The following is a 19,632-nucleotide window of genomic DNA, read 5'->3' as shown; positions in this document are numbered from 1 at the left end:
TGAGGAAATATTACACTGATCAAAACGAGTAGCATTTATAATGTTAGAAATATTTCTACTCCAAATCAATGCTGTTTTTTTATTTTATTGATAATAATACACGTTAGAATGATTTCTGAAGGATCATGTGACACCGAAGACTGGATATCAGGTTAATTACGTTGAGTAATTTTAAAGGGATAGTTCACTTTGAAATTAATTTTTTATATGTTTTAGCTTACCTTAAGGGCATCCAAGATGTAGTAGGTGTCTTTGTTTCCACAGTATTTTCAATTTTGACATTTTTTGGTCAAACCGTTGTTGTCTGTCAGTCATATAATGCACTATGGAGGTCCACCTCAAAGAGCATGCACAGAGAAATCCAAATTAAACATGATTTAATGACTCGTGAATGTAAGTAACTTACACACTGCTGACATAAGACACAAAACAAGCGGTTTGTGTGAGAAAACGAATAGTATTTATATAGTTTTTACCTCTTGTTAACAGCCTCTTGTCCAACTGAACCGAACTGAACCGTCTCCAACGTTACCCCGGAAGTGATCTCTCACGCGTCTACATCACGCATTTACACGGAGATTTCGGAAGTTTTACCTTTCACTAAACATATTTATCGAGATATATCGAATTCGTCTTCCATTGCGATTTCCCGTATATCTAAATATGTTTAGTGAAAGGTAAAACTTCCGAAATCTCCGTGTAAACAATGCGTGACTTAATCACACAAGAGATCACTTCCGGCGTGTATGCTTCAAATAAACGTCAATAAAGAAGAAACTCATACGCGTTTGGAACAACTTAAGAAACATAATACGCTATTGAACAGTACTCAAATGACTTTATTCATAATATGACTTTGCAATAAAAACATAAAAAGTAACATCTTTTGCCCTTATTACAACTTGCATCATATGACCACATGGTGGCATTGTATGTCAAGTTTAACACGTCATACTAAAGGGTTACTCTTCTGTTCAGATCAAGGAAGGTTTTCTACCACGTTATCAAAACATATGTAAAAACCCAGACCTCCCCAAACCCCACGGATAAATACAGTAAGTCCTTCCGCGCTCACAAACACAAATAAAACCACCACTGACTGACTGACAAGACAGCTCTCTGCAGCTGCAAGCGAAGTGTGTGAAAATGTTGATGCAGTATTAACCGTCGATTAATGAGATTCCGACTGTCTACTGTACATGTGCGACTACGCAAAATGGGCGAAATCCCCCTTCATTAGTGTTCTTTGCTGCATCCCATGTACAAAATACAGAGGTTCTTCACTTTCTTTCTGGGGAAAAATATAAGATGTTTAAACTAGCTGGTCTTAGAGGGATGAATTGGCTAACAAGTACCCAAAACCGCCTCGAAGACCAGCAAACTATTAAGACATTTTTTTTCAGCATGGTTTAAATCAAATTCATTAATAAACTCACAAACACTTGTTCGTTTCGCAAATATGCAGTCCCCCCTTGTAGTGGATAATAATGAGGCTACAACAAAACAGATGCTAGTAGAAGTTCATCTGATATGCAAACACACCCTGCCATGAACTCATATATATTGGCCTGAAGTAAGTTTCAAGTTCTTATGGTCACTTTTACAGTCTATCATGATATAATGTGCTGATACAGAGGGGGGAAAAAATCCTTAAAAAAATGGCAATTCTTGACACAAAACAATTGACAAATTAATATCATATTGCATGTAAATATTGTACAAAATTCTTAAAAATACAGATTAGACAATTAAGTACTTGAGTCAACAAAGCCAAAAGTGCAGAGGTACATAAATAAAAAAAAATAACCCCCTCAAAATAATATATATATATATATTTAAAAAAAAAAAAAAAAAACCTGGGTGTACTCAGTGGGATGTCTTTTCAGAGCCGCCACTCAAGTTCACCTAACTCCACTTTGCCTCTTGCCCCGCCCCTTTATGACAGGCTGACCCGAACCAGTATCCGGTCAAAGGTTAAAGTTCACAAAACAAGAGCTGGGAGTTAAAAGTTCACGCACATAACACTCAATCATTCTCTTGCTGAAAAACGCCCAAACATCTCTAATCGTTTCAAAGTTATAAACGTTATTGTTAGCCAAGATTCAGACAACGAATCGGTTGAAGATTTAAAACCCATGCAAACGACACTCCCAGACTCTTGAAGGGTGAAGTTAAGGGCATGTGGTCTGCAGCTCAGGCCATGGAGCCTCTTAAAGCTATTAGCATAAGAATGGACACGCAGAGGCGAAGTGAAGCCGAGATGTAGTCGCTCTGAGAGAGAGAGAGAGAGAGAGAGAGAGAGAGTCAGAAGCACAGTGAATCTACAGACTGTTGTTCTGCTAGGGGCCACTGAGAGAAAAACAGCTTGTCTTGTCCTTTTCTTTTGTCTCTCCCGCTTAGCCTAATGAATAAACCAGATATGATGACAGAAAACACAGAGACCAACACAGACTTCCAAATACTTCCACAAGCTGCACTAGTAGCAATGCACAACATTTAAGTTCTAAGGCCCGTTTGGCGAACACCTAAATGAGGATTGATGCATATTGGCGTACAAATCAGAATCTCCCCGGGACGATATCCAGGTATCCCACATACACAGAAGGATTGACTAAAGTCGGAGTGAAAGATAACACTGCTGTAATTTCTAAGAGCACAAATGAGATGGTGTGAAAAAGGCACTAAGACTAGCCCTAGAGGATAAAAAGCGATACATTCATGGCATGTGGGGCTTCCTTTTCCGACCACAATCAAAAATACCTTGAAAAACATTGGTACAAAAATAAAATATAAAAGGTTGCAACCCTTGATGCATCAGTGCGTATGGCTACAGAGAGACTTTTGCTTTCTCTCCAGCCGATTTCGAATATGACCCTCTAGCAGTTCTGGCCCCGTTCAGAAGAGATCTTCCTGTCCGACAGGATATTGAGGAGGAGAGAAGAAGTGTCGTAGTGTTGAATTGCTGCACTTCCTCATCAAAATACTGTATGATTCACTCCTTTTCGTGATTTGTTTCCCCACTGTTTTCATTTCCTGTGAACAATTTTCACCTTTTTGCAGCCCTCTCTCGGGACAAAAGAGGTGAAAAAGGGCAGCCTCCCCCCTCCCTCCAGCCTTGATGGACTTCCTGTCATGTGGCGGTGGCCTCCAGGTAGCTCTGTAGTTTACGGACAGTTGACTCATCCAATGAGAAAAGGTCAAAGTCAAAAGTTGTGTTGGTGACATTAAAGTGGCCCGTCTCCTCGATGAGGTTCACGATCTGGAGGCAGGAAACGGGTCAATGGTGTTTGTTCCATGCTTTTACACAAATGCAAGCTATTTTAATCCACACGCAAAAACACCCACCTGCTGTAGAACGTTACGCTCTCTTAATGCCATCAGCTTGCGATGAAGGTCTACCAGCTCTTCAGTGTACGCCTGAAACACGAGGAGAGGAACGGGGATCAGTTTCTACACCTGTACAAGCTTGTATAGAAGGACTATAAGTAACTATAAAAAGCAACATCATTTACTGAAATTCGATTAGCTGAAGGGCAGCTTTACAAACTAGTACTAGTAGCAGGATGTCATGCTTTGTGCACTGACTGAATGGACCTCAACTCCAAAACAAGTGAGCTGCCTACCTAGGGAGCATTTCCTGAGACGGAGGCGGTCTCAAAAGATGGCTTATTATACTACCGATAATAATCTTTTTTTTTTAATTTAAGAAGAATTGTTGTTGTTATTATATAATAGTAAGAGTAGTTGTTGCATTTATATATTTTATTTATATAATACTATCAATATTTCATGAAATATTTTGGTAATACGTGTCGATAAGCTACATTTAAGATCCAAAGTTGTATCGGTAACACTTTAGTTTAGGGTCCAATTCTCACTATTAACTAGTCGCTTATTAGCATGCGTATTGCAAGGATATTGGCTGTTTATTAGTACTTATAAAACACATATTAATGCCTTATTCTGCATGACCATATTCTACATCCTACCCAATACCTAAACTTAACTAGATTAACTTAACTAGTTAGGAGTTTGAGACAAAAGTCATAGTAAGAATTGGACCCTAAACTAAAGTGTGACCATTGTATCTGTAAACATCAGTTATTGCACTGTCCACTAACATGAACATTTCTATTTACTAACAATAACAAAGGTTAATAAATACTACAAGAATATATTGCTTATTGTTAGTTCATGAGAGTTAATGCATTAACTAATGTCAAAAAATGAGACCTTATTGTAAAAGGTACAATTATATTATGTATAAGAATATTTTTTATTAGAATTTATATATATATATATATATATATATATATATAAAGAGTACTGTTGGTCATTATATACTTTATAAAATAAAATATATTGTAATGTAATTTGAATTCATAATTATAATAATAATAGTTATAATATCATTGACTTAATCATAATTTATTGCTATTTTATATTTAATTAATTAAATAATAATACTTTTTTTATTACTACTGAATATTATTCAAATATTTCCCCCCCTATTTGCGTTATGTATTTTTAGAGTATCGCTATTAGCTTAGCAACATGTTAGAACAAACTATTGAAATCAATTGTGAATGAGGTTCCATTTCAGTTAGCATCCCTTAGAAGGAAACCTAAGTGGGCCTTACTTTAGTTATTTTATTTAAATGTTTAATTTAGGTTCCAGTAAAATAGTATATAAAATTAGGAAGTTCTGTAGATTGAATTTAGCATTCAGTTATTGAGCACAAGATTCCTGTCCCGTTCGGTTTCTCTCTATAAAGCCGGAAGACCCGTTTCTCTCTATTGTAAGTTAAACGAAACAGATTACTGAAACTCTAGGGGACTCTCATGAGCTTTTGTCTCAGCAAGAGAGAGTCCTAGCATTCCTGTTCTTGAGTCTCAGTGTTTGCATAAGTTATCACTCTCAGTTTCAATACAGGTTTCCTAAACCTGTATATGAGTTTGCTCCACCTCTATGTAAATCCCTCCCCCTAAATGTATAAATTGCAATGTAAAAGTCCCCTTCCCTAAGATACCTCAACGTCTCCTGGTCTAAGCTTCTGACTTTTCTACACTTTAGAAGGAAATAGTTCACAATACAGCTCACAAGGTTTTGGAACCGAGGTCTTGTTGGGTCAAGTTGATCAAATAGAAATAACTTGCGGAGAGAAGAGGTGAAAAATTAAAAGGTTGATTTACCCTTCCTACCTTGTCGTATCCCTTCTTCAGGACCTTTTCTTGACGTAGACAAGGGTCTGGACTCTTTCTGCCCGAGACCTGTATGATAGACAGACAAAAGCAAGGAGGAAAGGAACAAAATGGAGAAAAAGAAAGAAATCATACAATTGGACTAAAGAAGAGGTTTAAAGAATGATTCATCAAGACAATGATCTATGGCAGTGTTTTTCCAGCAATAGTGGAGCAGTGCCTGGAGCGCTCCGAATCCTGGTGATCTGACTGGCACCCAGTTAAGTAGCATTCCACAGTCAGTGGATCAAAAGCTGCGTGTCACCACCTCATTTCAACACTGGGCGCAGTGTAATCCAAGAACTAATGCCAATCGTCCATCATCCGACAGTCAACAATCAAGTTCCAAAGGAGCAAAACTGTGTGCTAAGAGTGTGTTCTGTAAATCGAACGATCGGCATGACTGAATCAACGAACACACCAGTTGGACAGCAGTCAAGGCTTAACAAGAAGCTGATACGGTCTTGAGTGTCAGTTCACCTTGTTGTTGGTGGAGCTGTGTTTCTGCGGCTGAGGGGGTCGGTCTCGACTGGGACGCTGCGGCCCGTCACTGCAGTCGCTCTCGCTGTCTAAACTCAGTCTGTGAGGGGCAAACATCAAACAATTAAACCCTGTGAGGAAGTTAAAGGAGTAGTTCACTTTTAAAAAAAACTTTTGCTGATAATTTACTCACCCCCATGTCATCCAAGATGTCCATGTCATTCTTTCTTCAGTCGAAAAGAAATGAAGGTTTTTGGTGAAAACATTCCAGGATTTTTCTCCATTTAATGGACTTCAATGGGAACCAAACGCTTCAAGGTCCAAAAGAGTTTCAGTGCAAACTGCAAACTGTTCAAAGGGCTTTAAACGATTCCAGGCAATGAATAAGGGTCTTATCAAGCTGATTGCTCATTTAAAAAAAATAACAAAGTTTAAGTTTTATAAGCTCAAATGGTCGCCTTGCTCTGTTCTGTGATGTGCGATCGTGACTCTCCTGTTCGAACTCGTTCATCAAAATGAACAAATCTTTTCCAGAGTGCTACTCTCATTCATTCATTTTCAACTCATTCATTTCGTTTGTTGAATGAACCGAATGACAGGAAAAAGATTTGTTCATTTTGATAAACGAGTTTGAACAGGAGAGTCACGAACGCACATCAAAGAACAGAGCAGGGCGAGCATTTGAGCTTATGAAACTTAAAAAAAAATAAAAAATTAAATGAGCGATCGTTTCGGTTGATAAGACCCTTATTGATCGTCTGGAATCGTTTAAAGCTCTTTTAACAGTTTGCAGTTTGTACTGAAAGTGTCTTTTGGACCTTGAACCGTTTGGTTCCCATTGAAGTCCATTATATGGAGAAAAATGCTGGAATGTTTTCATCAAAAAGCTTAATTTCTTTTTGATTGAAGAAAGAATGACATGGATATCTTGGATGACATGGGGGTGAGTAAATTATCCGCAAAAGTTTTTTTTAAAAAAAAGTGAACTACTCATTTAAAGGTTTATCCAAGAATTCCAGTAAAAAATATGTCATTACTCACCCTTGTGTTGATCCAAAACAGTATGACTTACATTCTTCTGCAGAACACATAAGAAGTTATTCTGAATAATGCTGCTAAAAAAACTTCTTTCGGTTCCCATTGACTTTCATAGTATGGACAAAACAATACCATGGAAGTCATTGGGAACCGAAACCAGTTTTCACAACAACATTATTCAAATATCTTCTTTTGGGTTACACATGAGAAAGAAAGTCATACCGTTTTAGAACGATACCAGGGTGAGTAAATGATGATCAAATCACCCGTGAAATGTAGTCTTTCAGATTTAATTGATTTTAAAGAATAATTGTAATGCACGCCAAACACTGAAAAGAAAACCCTATTCTAGCAGTCATCTCTCACAAAAGTAAGTCTTTCAAAGCGGCTCAGCAACACTTGAGTGAGATGAAGAATAAAGAGAGGCGTATGAAGTGAAGTGTTTACTCTGAGCAAACAAATCCGTTCTCCGCCTCTGCTAACATTGATTACAGGGACTTAAAGCATCTGAAAGACCTGCTTAAACAAACATTGACAAGAAAAGAAGGAGAATGACCTGGAGTCTCGACTGGGCAGGTTGTTCTTGACTGGCGTCTCTTCGCCTGAGCTGCTATCGTCATCGTCGGACTCCTCCGACTGGAGGTCCTCCACCATAGTGCGCAGCGGGCCTACTGTGGTATTACAAATGTATTAAATGGAATTTATTACACTACAAACCAGAATGAGCGTTTGCAAAATATATACGTGGTTTGGTTTAACTTTCAAACTGCCGCTTTAAAGGAGTAGTTCACTTCTTTTTTTTTTAAAAAAACATTTGCTGATAATTTACTCACCCCCATGTCATCCAAAACATCCATGTCTTTCTTTCTTCAGTCGAAAAGAAATGAAGGTTTTTGATGAAAACATTCCAGCATTTTTCTCCATATAATGGACTTCAATGGGAACCAAACGGTTCAAGGTCCAAAAGACACTTTCAGTGCTGTTAAAAGAGCATACACTGAAACTGTCTTTTGGACCTTGAGCCATTTGGTTCCCACTGAAGTGCATTATATGGAGAAAAATCCTGGAATGTTTTCATCAAAAACTTTAATTTCTTTTCGACTGAAGAAAGAAAGACATGGACATCTTGGATGACATGGGGGTGAGTAAATTATCAGCAAATGTTTTTTTTTTTTAAAGTGAACTACTCCTTTAAAGGGGATGTGCGAAAAGAATTTGAAAAAAAGTGATTGTTTTCAAACAGATACTCTGTCCATCTGCCATTGGTTGGATTAAAAAAAAAAGTCTTACCCCAAACTCACACCATTAGTTAAGCCAACATTTTGTGACAGATGTCTGTTGCAAATTAAAATTGGAGCAAGCCAATGACAAATTACCCACATCACCGTTCTAGAAGAACCCTTCATATTAAGGAAGTGCCTGTTTCTGACACATCCTTAACCCTCTCCATGGTGATCGATCAAATCAGCAGTGTGTTAACCTCGAGTTAAAGTATAGTAGTGAAATCTATTTATGGATCTGACTGCTGCTTATCAGGACACTCCCTGCAGTAAAAGAGCAGATCCTACCTTGGCCTTGTTTCTGCTGTGGCTCAAAGTCTGAGTCAGAGCTAGACTCTGAACTGGAGCTGGAATTAGACGGGCTGGAAGGTGCTGACTGCTGTGGGGAAGATTGGACAGGATACAAATGAAATATTGAGTTTATCACAACTTTTTAACAGCTTTTTTCATAATACATTTATTTATAATTTTAAATAAATGAATTAACACATTTTATTGTCTAAAAATACTATTTAATACCATGTTAAAATGTTGGCATTACCTGTCTTATTTATGGAAAAAAAAAATGCTAAATTAAATTCTTACACTTTCTTAATTTTTCCAACCCCTTGATTTATTTTATATAAATGAACACATAGATTTTAATGAACGAATTCAATTTAAACACATTTAAAAAGGTTGACTTATTTTAAACAGATGTTCTTGATTTAAAAAATCCAAAACAAATCTTATCAACAAAACTAAGTCCAACCTCAGATTTAGACGAGGCCTCATCATCCGAGTTGGAGTCATCAGATTCCGGAGGCTTCTTGGACTCCTTGACCTCCTGGGTCTCTGACTTGCCCTTGGCCCAGCGTCCCTTCTCTTTAGAGGCCTTCTTATCCGCATATCCCGAGGAGACTGTGGTGGAGGACGCAGTCCGGGGGGAGGTGCCGGTGAATCCCCCACTGCTAGAGTCTTTTGACCCCTCTGAGCCCCCCTTCTTTGGCTTCTTGACACTAGGTTTGGGCGACTCTGCATTGGAAGGTCGTTTGCTAGGGGCTTTTCCATCGGCCACTCCACCTCCCCCTCCACCACCCGCCGACACCACTGCCCCCCCTCCTTTAGGAGACATGCCTTCCATTTTGGACTCCTTCAACGTGAGTTTGGGCTCCTTGAAAGCAGCTTTGGGCAGGACTTTGTTCTCTTCTTTCACTTTGATCTCTTTTTTCTTCGATGATGAGGATGAAGACGAGGAAGGGTCACGGCTACTTTTGCTGCCGCCATCTCGGTCACCGTCCCCTTTGGATGTGGCCTTGCTTTCAGAGTCTTTTCGTGGCCGCTCTCGATGCTCCTTGGCCGTTTTGTGGGATTTGGACACTTTGCTTCCCTCCTTGCTGGGCTCCTACAGGAAACAGTGTTTGTTTTTAGTCTTTACGGTATCAAATTCTACCTTTGGTTAGCAAACGATTAAAAAAAATCCCTATTACAAATTAGACATATAAGGCAGTACACTATTATCATTAGAGCTTTTCACAGGGCGATTAACATCGGTTTATTGTTGTTCTAAACCCCACTTTTAACCTCTTGCAATTTAGAAAAGGGGTTGGTAACGCTTTTTACCCAGGGTTATGAAACCCGGAGCAGAGTTAGCAGAAATGTGTCCGGTGGGAAACAATGTGCTGTTGGAATGTTACAACTATGCTAAGCAACCGAAAACAATTCGTGTGTGCCACATATTCACATGCTTCGGGTCACGGAAACTGTGCGCTGTATAAAAACAGTCGATTCAGCATTTAATAGTAAAGTGCCAAACGTCGATGGAAAACAAGTGAAGAAAAGAAGTGAAGGTTAGACCATTTTATTCATATTTTCATAGTCCGAAAAAAAAAAATATTACAGTTGGCAATCTGTAAGGAAGAAGTGCAATGCTAAAGGCTTTATGTACACAGGTCACATGCTGCACTCATCCAATCAATGACAGTGACACAGCAAATATATAAATGAGTACATTAACCCAGTGTTTAGAATTGTGCAGTGTGAAACGTCAGCTTGTGAATACACATGATTAATTGTTAACCTTGGGTAAATGATGAGCAGAGTGAAATGTGCGAGATAACCCAGTCTTCCATTTCCCTGGGGTTTAGAATGACCCTGACCCAGGGTTAGTTATTTCAAGAGTGAAAAGCCCTATTATAGGTCCACGACACAAATAATCATCATTCTAAAGCTAACTTAAGCTTTGTCAGTTATCTAAGAAACATCAAGATTGTGCTTATTATATTCTTGTTCATTCATCTGCAAACTGAATCATTTAATGTTTTACTAGTGTATATATTTTAAAGAAATTAATACGTTTATTCATCAAGAACTCATTAAAGTAAATCAAATGTGACAGAAAATACTTTTTTTTTTACAAAACTTTCTGTTCATCAAAAAACCCTGAAAAGGGTGTGTTTATTTGTTGCTACAAAAAGACTAAGTCTTACAATTGTTTTGAACCTTGATAATACAAGAATAATATTAACAATTGGAACCTTATTGTAATACATTACCATTCATTTTAAATTGTAATGGTATTTAACAATAGTTCTGTTTTTACTGTATTTTTTTATTTATTTAAAAAAAAAAATGCAGCCTTGGTGAGCATTAAAATATATATATATATTTTACAAAAGGTCTCTTTGACGTTGAACAGTAGTGTACATTTACCCTAGTTCTTTTTTGTACATTTACGTATAATAAACATGTATAATAATTAACCAACTAGTCATTTTGAACATCCCTATTATTAATATCGTAATCATTCCGTAATATATTGTATTTGACACATTGTCAAATATGACCAAAAACTGATCCCCTATTAGGATAAAGCACAAAGTTTGACACCTTTAATAATAAAGTAATCACAAAAGGCCATTAAAGCATGTCTTAACTGTGATACCATTACCCATCTGTGACCTTCACACAAAGGTCATCAGCTGTATTAATGAGGCTGTGCTGAGATTAGGACTGTTAAAGCTAATGGGGATGCTGGAAGACGTCCAACACTAGAGAATCACAGCAACTGACTCTCTTTACTGCACAAATGAAAGATGCCTCAAAGTGACCCAGACAAAGCGCCAGTGCTCGGACATGATAAAGCAAAGGTCATTTAATAGAGATATGACACGTGTCCTACATGATGGACCCTTAATTCACACTGAAACGATCTAATCTGCTGTTTAGAAGTAAACAATAGGAAGAATAGAGAAAAACTGCGATCCCTTAATTTCTTCACAGGTATCCGGTATCATAAAATATTTGAGAAGAAATACAGAGGGGTTTAAAATGTCTAGAATCAGAATTTAATTAGATTATGTCTAAACATAATTTAAATAACAATAAACTACTGTTAAAAAGTAACAGGTCTATAAGATTTTTTTATATTTTTGAAAGAAGACTCAATCTCAGGATTGTGGACCCCAATAAAAAAAAAGAGAGAGATTATGGCATATTTTTAAAACAATTTTTCAGACCTTTGATCCTTGTGAGGTCTTGCTCTTCTTAGGGTCAGAAAAGGCAGAAAGTGGGATGGTTGGAAGCATGGGATAATCTGGGCTGGGTTTCGGGACTACTTCTGCTCCCTCTGGGACCACCATAATCTGAATGAGAAATCAGAGCACATACACAATGTACAGTTTTCCTTAATAAGCTGTGCTAGATATAATAAGGATAAAAAAAATCCCATAATGCACCACTCACTCACCCCTCCAGCCTTGACCAGCTTGCGACGAAAGTCACGGGTGGGGTTATTAAAGGTGAGTTTCTCACAGCGCAGGTGATTGACAGGCGGATTACCCTCCAGATTGAGGAAGAGGTCGTAATTGAAACACACCTTCTTTGGCTCCTCCTGCGTGAACGGCAATATTTAGAGATTCCATCAAATAATTTCACATTAAAAGCGCAGTAAGTGATTTCTGAGAAACACTGTTGATATCTGACATCAACCCAAACAAACACAAACCCTTCCCTTCATAGCTCCGCCCCCAAAATGCACAAACATGCAATGCAAGAGCGGTCTTCTACTTAGTTTATAAACATTTGAATTGCCCCGCAAGTGTAAAGGCCCGTACACACCGGGACGAATATCAGCACGCGTTATTCGTCAGCGTTTTTCAACACGTTTTTTGTGTTCACACCCAAGCGATTTTCGATGACGATGAGCCAAGTGAACACGCAAATTCATTCCCTGACATTAGATGGCGCCAATTTGCTCTGCAATATAACTCATAACAGTTCTTTTATCAAGATGTTTGTAGTCCCTGTCGCGTTTGTCATATAGTTCTTTATATTCTAGCACCAACGAGAACAGCAGCACTAGATTCATCTTGCCTTGCATCTTCCTCGTCTTATTTCTTCCTGGTTGTAAAGATGGCGACGCGTATATCTTCTAAACTGTTGCATGTGTGCTCGGCAAGACCGTTTTGTGTTTGAGCGCCCCCAAATTGATGCTGCGTTCAAGTCATCTCGTATAGATCGTAATTACGAGTTGGACGCACTTGAACGCCACCACAATGTCGTAAATACCAGTGGGGAGCTCGGGATTTTCTTTAAGCCCCAATCTGTACGAGTTGGGGGCGTGTCAGTGAGAAACGTTCATTCAACGTCTGTTGACGGTAAATTTTAATTGAATTTCAATGTTTACTCATTGACATTGTAAGGCTTTTTTAATTTATAAAGCAAGCTCTCTGCACAAAATATGATATCATTGATATATAAAAAATTATACCTAATGATAGAGTTTACATTGGCTTCATAAGCTAATAAAAAAACATAAAAAGAAAAACACACCTGATGTGCATTCTTTGTTCTTAATTTTTTATTAACAGAGTTAACAAACCTTGCTGTATTTTCGTGTAATTCATTAAAAGAAGGTACACCGCCATTTCGCTCCGACGAAACTGACTTGAACGCACCTCACGTCGTAACCACGACTTCCCACCTCGTATGTACAAACTTCTCAGGAGAACTTGAACGCAGCATATGTTTTACTGTCTGTTCAGAAGCTCCAAACACGTGAGCAAAAGCGTCAATCTCATTGGTCGGATAGTTTTTGACGCGGCGCGTCAAACTAAAAAAACGAACCTGAGGCGTTTTTTTAAAAAATGACACTTTTACGTGTGGCGTTTTACGCGTCTGTGTGAACACTCACATTGGCGCCCTTTGTTTAGTCACGAGGCGTTAAATGTCGGCGAATAACGCCCGCGAAATTCGTCCCGGTGTGAACAGGCCTTAAAAGTTAATGTATGTGAGTGTCAATACAAACTAGCTCGTAAAGATGTTCATGTGTACATTTGTGTATTTTATTGTTATATTTAGAAGACATAATCTATGTGCCTTTTAGTCATTATAACACTCCTCCTATCTGCACACTGCTATTTACCTTTTCCCACAGGACTTCGGCACAAGACTACAAGACTAAGTTGCAACACGCATCTTATTGTCATGTAAGGGCCCTGTTTATGTTAGACCGACATTTTAGTTGCATTTTGTGTCTGTTAAAAGGCACAAAGACACTTTTTATGAATATGCCCTCATAGCTGCCGTTTTAGCTGAGTGGGAGCTCTAGGCATTAGCTTTAGAAGCTCCGTGTTGAAAGCACCAATCCACCTGTTTTTTTTTTTGTTTATTCAATAGACAGTACTCACAAAGGTATAATGATGATCAAGATTAACTTAAAAATTGCCCGCAGTTCTCCTTTAATGAGCAGCTCGAGCATTTAAGTGAGTCAACAGAGCAGCAACAAAAGTGATTCTCAGACTACATTCATGTGGGCCTCGGCCAGTGCTTCATTCACAATTCAAAAGCAAAACCTCAGCAAAAGATCAGAATTACAAATCAAACACCCAGATGAACATCCTCAAACTCAATCTTTTTATCTCTGTCCCTCAGCATGCAGAAATCTATGAGTCGGTGAAATCAGCTCAGGAAAATAAGACTCTCTGAAGGCTGGGGATGTTTTAAAGGCAAGATACGACAGATACGGTTGCCTATCACAAGCCTGTGAGTCAGCGGGTGGGCTTGAAAAAAAGAGTGTAATTGTTTCGCATTATGCCAGTTAGCTCATAAGGAAAATCACTCTATGGTGCCAGCTTAATGTCAGTGAGGGGAAGTTCACAAATGACAAGACGGAAAGAGAAGCTGACGCTCTGATGAGTCACTGAGTGAGAGAGGGATTTGTGCGAATGAAAATGAAAAAATTAAATAAAAACTATAAAACAAGAGACAATAGCAAAAGAGGACAGGAGAGTAACAGGAAGAGACTCAACCTCACCTTGTTTTTGAAATAGACCTCTATGGGCATCAGAAAGCCAGCATAACCAGACTCCTCAACCTTGTATGGGGGCTCCTTACACACTGACATTAAAATGAAAACATGAATTATTTCACTGATAATTCCTGCATATACTGTATAGTTATACATTAAAATAAAATCTTTTTTTTATGCTCTCGTATGCTCATCAAGGCTGAATTTATTCAATCAGAAATACAGTAAAAGAATCGGACTATGCCGAGAACACAGTTCATTCATTTTCAATAAAATGACCTGACTGGACACTCCAGGAATGTGACCAAGCAGCATCTGCATGACCCAATTAATATTCACACACTATAAAATTAATTTTGCATACAAATCTTGGAATCGTTGTTTTGAACCAACTAGCAGAAATGCAGTCTGACACAACTGATTTTATATTATCAACAGAATAATAATATCAAATACATGGTACATATCATATATACATATTATTATCAAGTCATGCGTTATTCCAAGACATGTGACACCTGGAATGGATGAAGTGAAATGGGTTGATGTTTAATCCACTGGAAATAGTTTCATTTCACCAGTCATCCGAGGCTACTCATTTGCAGCCTAAAGCATTGATTTAGTATCAGTATCAACGCTCGTATTGTACCAAGCCAATTTTGATACTGACCCAACCCTAACTTAAAATATGGAAAAAAGAAGCATGATGCTCTTCAGGATGTGTAACATGTCATGTGGCTCTCACAAGCTGTTTTTGAAGATTGAACTGCGAGTTGTGGTGCAATATCTGATATGTGAAATTTACCCCTCTTGGGTTTAGGAAAGCTCTCGTGCAGCCGGAAGACGACTTTATCCACAAAGTGCTGAATGTCGCTGCTCTCGGGGCCTCGCACGAACACCATCCAGTCATGGGTGAAGCCCTCTGATGTCACCTTCTTCCTCAGCTGGGCCCGGTGACCCAACTCAAGCTTTACCTGAACCGTGCACTGCAAACACAGAAACACATATTAATGAAATGCATATGCGCAGTTGCGCGCGCACACACACACACGTATATATAATAAAAATAACACACACATATACATAAGTGACAGTGAAGTCGTAATATTGATAATAAGAAAAGTTTATTATAATAATAAGAAATGTTTCTTGTGCTGACCAAACCAGAAATGTTTATATACTGTCTGAAGGATCATGTGACACTAAAGACTGGAGTAATAATGCTGAAAATACAACATTGCATCACAGGAACAAATTACATTTTAAACTGAATTAAATTGAAAGCAGTTATTTTAAAGGTTAATAATGTTATTATGTTTTATCAAATAAATGCAGCCTTGGTACGCATTAGAAACCTCTTAAAAAAAATCTTATCAGATCCAAAACCCCTATCCCTCTATCTAAAATTATAAACATTAAATGTTATTTATATTTTACATATTTATCGGGGGGTATTTTACATTAAAATATGTATTACAATCACATTTGAAAATCATCCAGCTGTAGGGAATTTTCTTTGTGGAAGACTATTTCAATTGGGTGAATTCACATAGCTGAAAACTGTTATTGATATAGCAGAGAAGAGTTACTAATAAAAGGCCTCTAGACACCAAAATCGGAGTAAGAATACCTTTCATTCATATGCTCAAGCTTATCATCTGTATCATCGACTAGTTCTGCCAAATGGCCAGAAAAAGCCATCAAGGGAATTCCTTGAAAAGCAGCCAGGAAAAATGAACATTGCCCACATTCGGTGGAGACGAGCCAGACTGGGTTCAGGTGCCCAGAGATGCTCAGCAGCTGCTGTTGACTCGAGCCCCTGAACTCATGGAGATTTAAGAACCAGGACAGACAATAAAATCAATTCCAGACATGCTTCTTTTTTTTCCTGAAAGGTAAACATAAAGTCCAGGACACACCAAGCCGACGCCAAAGCACTAGCTGCGACGAAAGCTGAGATTTAAAGTCAATTTACTCAAATTCCCATGAACGATAGTCGATTAACCTTTAGCATTCCTAGGTCATCTCACGTTTGTTGCCTCTCGGCCAAAAAACTGTGCGTGAACACCACGAAACGAGTCTAAAGGCGACTGTGAACTAGTGCGTTGCGTTCTGCACCCGTGTGTAAGTAAATATTTGTCTATATCAGCAGGAATCAATAGTCTATTTTCATCATTCAAAAAGAGAAAACAAGACTGCAGATATATAAACTGTAAACATTGCTTGCTTAAGATTTTGAAATCAATCAAGCTTAACCTTTTTTTTCATTCCAGTCGGCTCATGTTATTATGAAAATATTAGAGCCAGAGGACTCGGCAGGATGATATTATGCATTTTCTAAAATATCGGTATCGGCAGTTATAATGGCCGATAAATGAATATTTCAAAAATAAAAACGGACAAATCACGCTTCAACCATGTCATGAGTGTTGGAGTTGTATAGTTTGTCCACCAGAGGGCACTCTACACCGTCCCTGTTGGCAACACTCGTGTATTACGCGCCACACATCCTGTAACCCGCTGATCCAGCCAGAGTCGGGCAGAGAGATCCGCGAGTGAGATAATCGGTGAAGTGTGTTCATGGTGAGTTGGTCATGAGACATACATTGCTTGAATAACTATTAAAAGAAAATCCCCATCAGTTCTCTTAACTTAATATTTTGTTGCGCATTTCTGAAATAAAAAAAATAATAATATCGGCCGATATATCGGAATATCGGATTTTAAAACCAACAAATATTAGTATTGGTATCGGCATTCAAAATCCTTTATCGGTCAGCCTCTAGAAAATATTTGTGCATTCGAATGCTCAGGTACAACTATATGGCCTTCTGTCTGTACTCTGTTCCTTCTCATCCCCTGACTGACTCGTTCGCTAAGTTGAACAGCCAATCAGAGTTCCCTCTCACCGACGGGATCCGACTAGAGGCAGACCGACGCTTAAAAACGGCCCGACAGTCGGCTTGATGTGTCCCGGGCCGGCCTCATGAGGAAAATCACATTGGCTGCCCTCTGCCCTTTCACCATAAAGCCCTGCGTTGGCTGACACTTCCACTTCCTTGAGCCAAAACCTGCCAGCCAGTCCTAGACGCCGCCAGGCATCAGAATAACCCCTATGAGTCCATCTATCATTCACTCTCCCACAAGCCCCAGACAGAGATACAAAAGCCTGGCTATATCCTCAACGGCAAGAAACACTGCTCTTTTTCCAGAACTTGCCATGTGTAATTTCATCACAGCAACTTGCCTTGTAACGATTACAAACGCTACCTACATAAAAGCTGTTCCACTCCGCCTGAGAGGAACATGACCATCCGAATATGAACACAATATGGGACAGTATACAATAAGAGATTCAACACATGACCACAATAATGCCAAGGGGGTAAAAAAGATCAAAAGGCCTTTTTGAAAAGAGTAGATTAAACAGGTAAACACTACTGGCTCCTGGTCTCACATCCCTTTTTGTTATAAGATGCGAAACAGACACAAAAGTGGCAGACTGGATTCATCTCAGGTCAGTGCTATGATACAGATTATCAGTCAAGCACAGAAAAAATACAAGCAGGTCATAACAGGCAAACGACAAAACAACAAGTCTCAGAAGAGTTGCTGCAATGTTATTGTCAAAGGCTTGAAAACATGAATGAATGAAATGATACATCAACTATTTTTCCACAAAATCTACCATTACTTGAAAAGTGGAGGGACAAAACACAAGTTTACAACCTTTCTAAAAGCACATTGATTAAAAATATGATAGGCTTTTTGTTTTGAGATTTGCTTTCATCATCATGCGCAATTACCAAGCTCATGTACCTGCAATTAGTAGTCTAAAAGCAGTACAAACAATACAACCGGACTGATAATGGATGTAATAGCTGGATAAACGGCTCATTAATATTAAGCAGTAATGCTTAAACAAAAAAATATATAAATAATAGGTTTACTAAAATACAAAACAGTAATATGTCAAACTAACTATAACTATGAGCTATTGTATTGTATTAAAAACTGCTCATTAATGAAGCATATGATTTTCTTTCTACACAGAGACAGCTTTATTATGACGTTATTTTTACTAACGTGATGTTAGTACAATGTAGTCAAACTGTCAAATCAAAATAACACAATTAATGCTACTGGAAAACTGTCATAAAGAAAGACTCCATATTAACTAGTAACAATACCCGAGGCACCTATAGTAATTTGAAATCCCATAATATTGTGTAATAGTTTTACAGTAGTAACAATATCTGTAGTGGAAGCCGATTCTTATATTTTGTAATGGAATAGGCTACATTCAACGATAATAAATAAATAAAAAAGTTTATTCCTAAAATAATTTAGTTGCAGCAAAAGCAATTAACCTACAGCAGATCACAGACACAAGGCAGAACGTGTACAAATGGCAATGATATTCACCTAGTACAGCATATGATCACTGCTGGCACTGCTCATAAATCATATTGCATAAAAGGGCAATTAATTAGCCTTGGAAAGAGACAGATTCCCGCTTCAGGGACCCCCACCCTCAGAGCAGACCTGTGCAATGCCCTCAGCCCTAGTGTGCGTGCTCTGTCAGGAACATTAATGCATTGAAATGCATGTTCCTCATTTCCTCTAATAAAAGCCGCAGACTGTAGTGACTCCCGGACCAGAGAGGCACAGGACAAAAACACTCTCCTTTGTGTTTCTGCTGGTACATGCACGACTTGCCTTCTGCAAAAGCTGGCGCACGCATCCAGCCCTTCAGGCAGAGCTGATGTCCCCAAATACCGATGTAGCTTTAATATGCGTGGCCAGCTCGAGTCAGATAGCTGAGAGGAGGGAGGGAGGAGGGAGGGGGGTTATATGGGTCCGATCCGCTGCTTTCACGAGCCCCAAGTGTCCACATTCAGTTGCAATGGTGGATTTCTCTAAGCGCGCGCTTACAAAAGTTGACTTCACTCCATGCAACAGCAAAAGCGTTTCATACTCTACCTGATTCTCCATAGTTCACCGGCCTGATAAAGGTCCTGTTTATTTACAGAAGGCTTTTGAGCGGCTGCTCCCGACTCCTCATTGTGTGTCAATTCCAGCCCAAAACCGGAAACTAGACGGTTCCCCTCCCCTCTCCGGACCTCTGGCATGCACCCAAAACAGAAAGCGTTTGTGACCAATCATGTGCCGTCCAGGATGAGCTTGGCACCGCCCAGCCAATCGTGAAACGCGGTGGGCGGGACTTCCCACAGACTGCCTGTACTGGTAGGTAGTAATTAGAGATTAGCCGAACCGATGGGATGTTTTTATTTTTGCTGTCTG

General features: G+C 38.8%; 1 protein-coding gene across 4 annotated transcripts; it reads right to left on the bottom strand.

The window, feature by feature from the left end:
- Positions 1–818: 818 nt before the first annotated feature.
- mllt1a (MLLT1 super elongation complex subunit a) lies at positions 819–19,461 on the bottom strand. Of its 4 annotated transcripts, none has more exons than XM_039677337.2 (12): positions 19,312–19,461; positions 15,134–15,314; positions 14,335–14,417; positions 11,767–11,910; positions 11,537–11,662; positions 8,791–9,423; positions 8,328–8,418; positions 7,316–7,430; positions 5,722–5,821; positions 5,194–5,271; positions 3,346–3,417; positions 819–3,259 (listed from the first exon to the last, which is right to left on the bottom strand). In XM_039677337.2, exons 1-12 carry the CDS (start codon positions 19,321–19,323, stop codon positions 3,131–3,133), a joined length of 1,764 nt encoding a protein of 587 aa, XP_039533271.1. In that variant the 5' UTR covers positions 19,324–19,461; the 3' UTR covers positions 819–3,130. The 4 variants fall into 4 exon arrangements, with proteins under 4 accessions (XP_039533271.1, XP_039533286.1, XP_039533277.1 ...); XM_039677352.2 differs by having other exon boundaries at positions 5,203–5,271; XM_039677343.2 differs by having other exon boundaries at positions 8,328–8,415.
- Between the last annotated feature and the right edge of the window lie 171 nt (positions 19,462–19,632).

Source organism: Pimephales promelas, chromosome 14 (assembly GCF_988280905.1).
Source record: "Pimephales promelas chromosome 14, fPimPro1.hap1.1, whole genome shotgun sequence".
Taxonomy (NCBI): Eukaryota; Metazoa; Chordata; class Actinopteri; order Cypriniformes; family Leuciscidae; genus Pimephales; species Pimephales promelas.
This window is presented reverse-complemented; position numbering and strand designations above follow the sequence as displayed.

What these genes read in the sequence shown, in the direction of transcription:
- mllt1a (XM_039677337.2), bottom strand. An exon ending in AGCTGGTCAAGGCTGGAGGG is followed by an intron (nt 11,663 to 11,766) that starts GTGAGTGAGTGG and finishes TTTCTCATTCAG; the next exon opens with ATTATGGTGGTCCCAGAGGG. An exon ending in AGCGTAACGTTCTACAGCAG is followed by an intron (nt 3,260 to 3,345) that starts GTGGGTGTTTTT and finishes TCCTGCCTCCAG; the next exon opens with ATCGTGAACCTCATCGAGGA.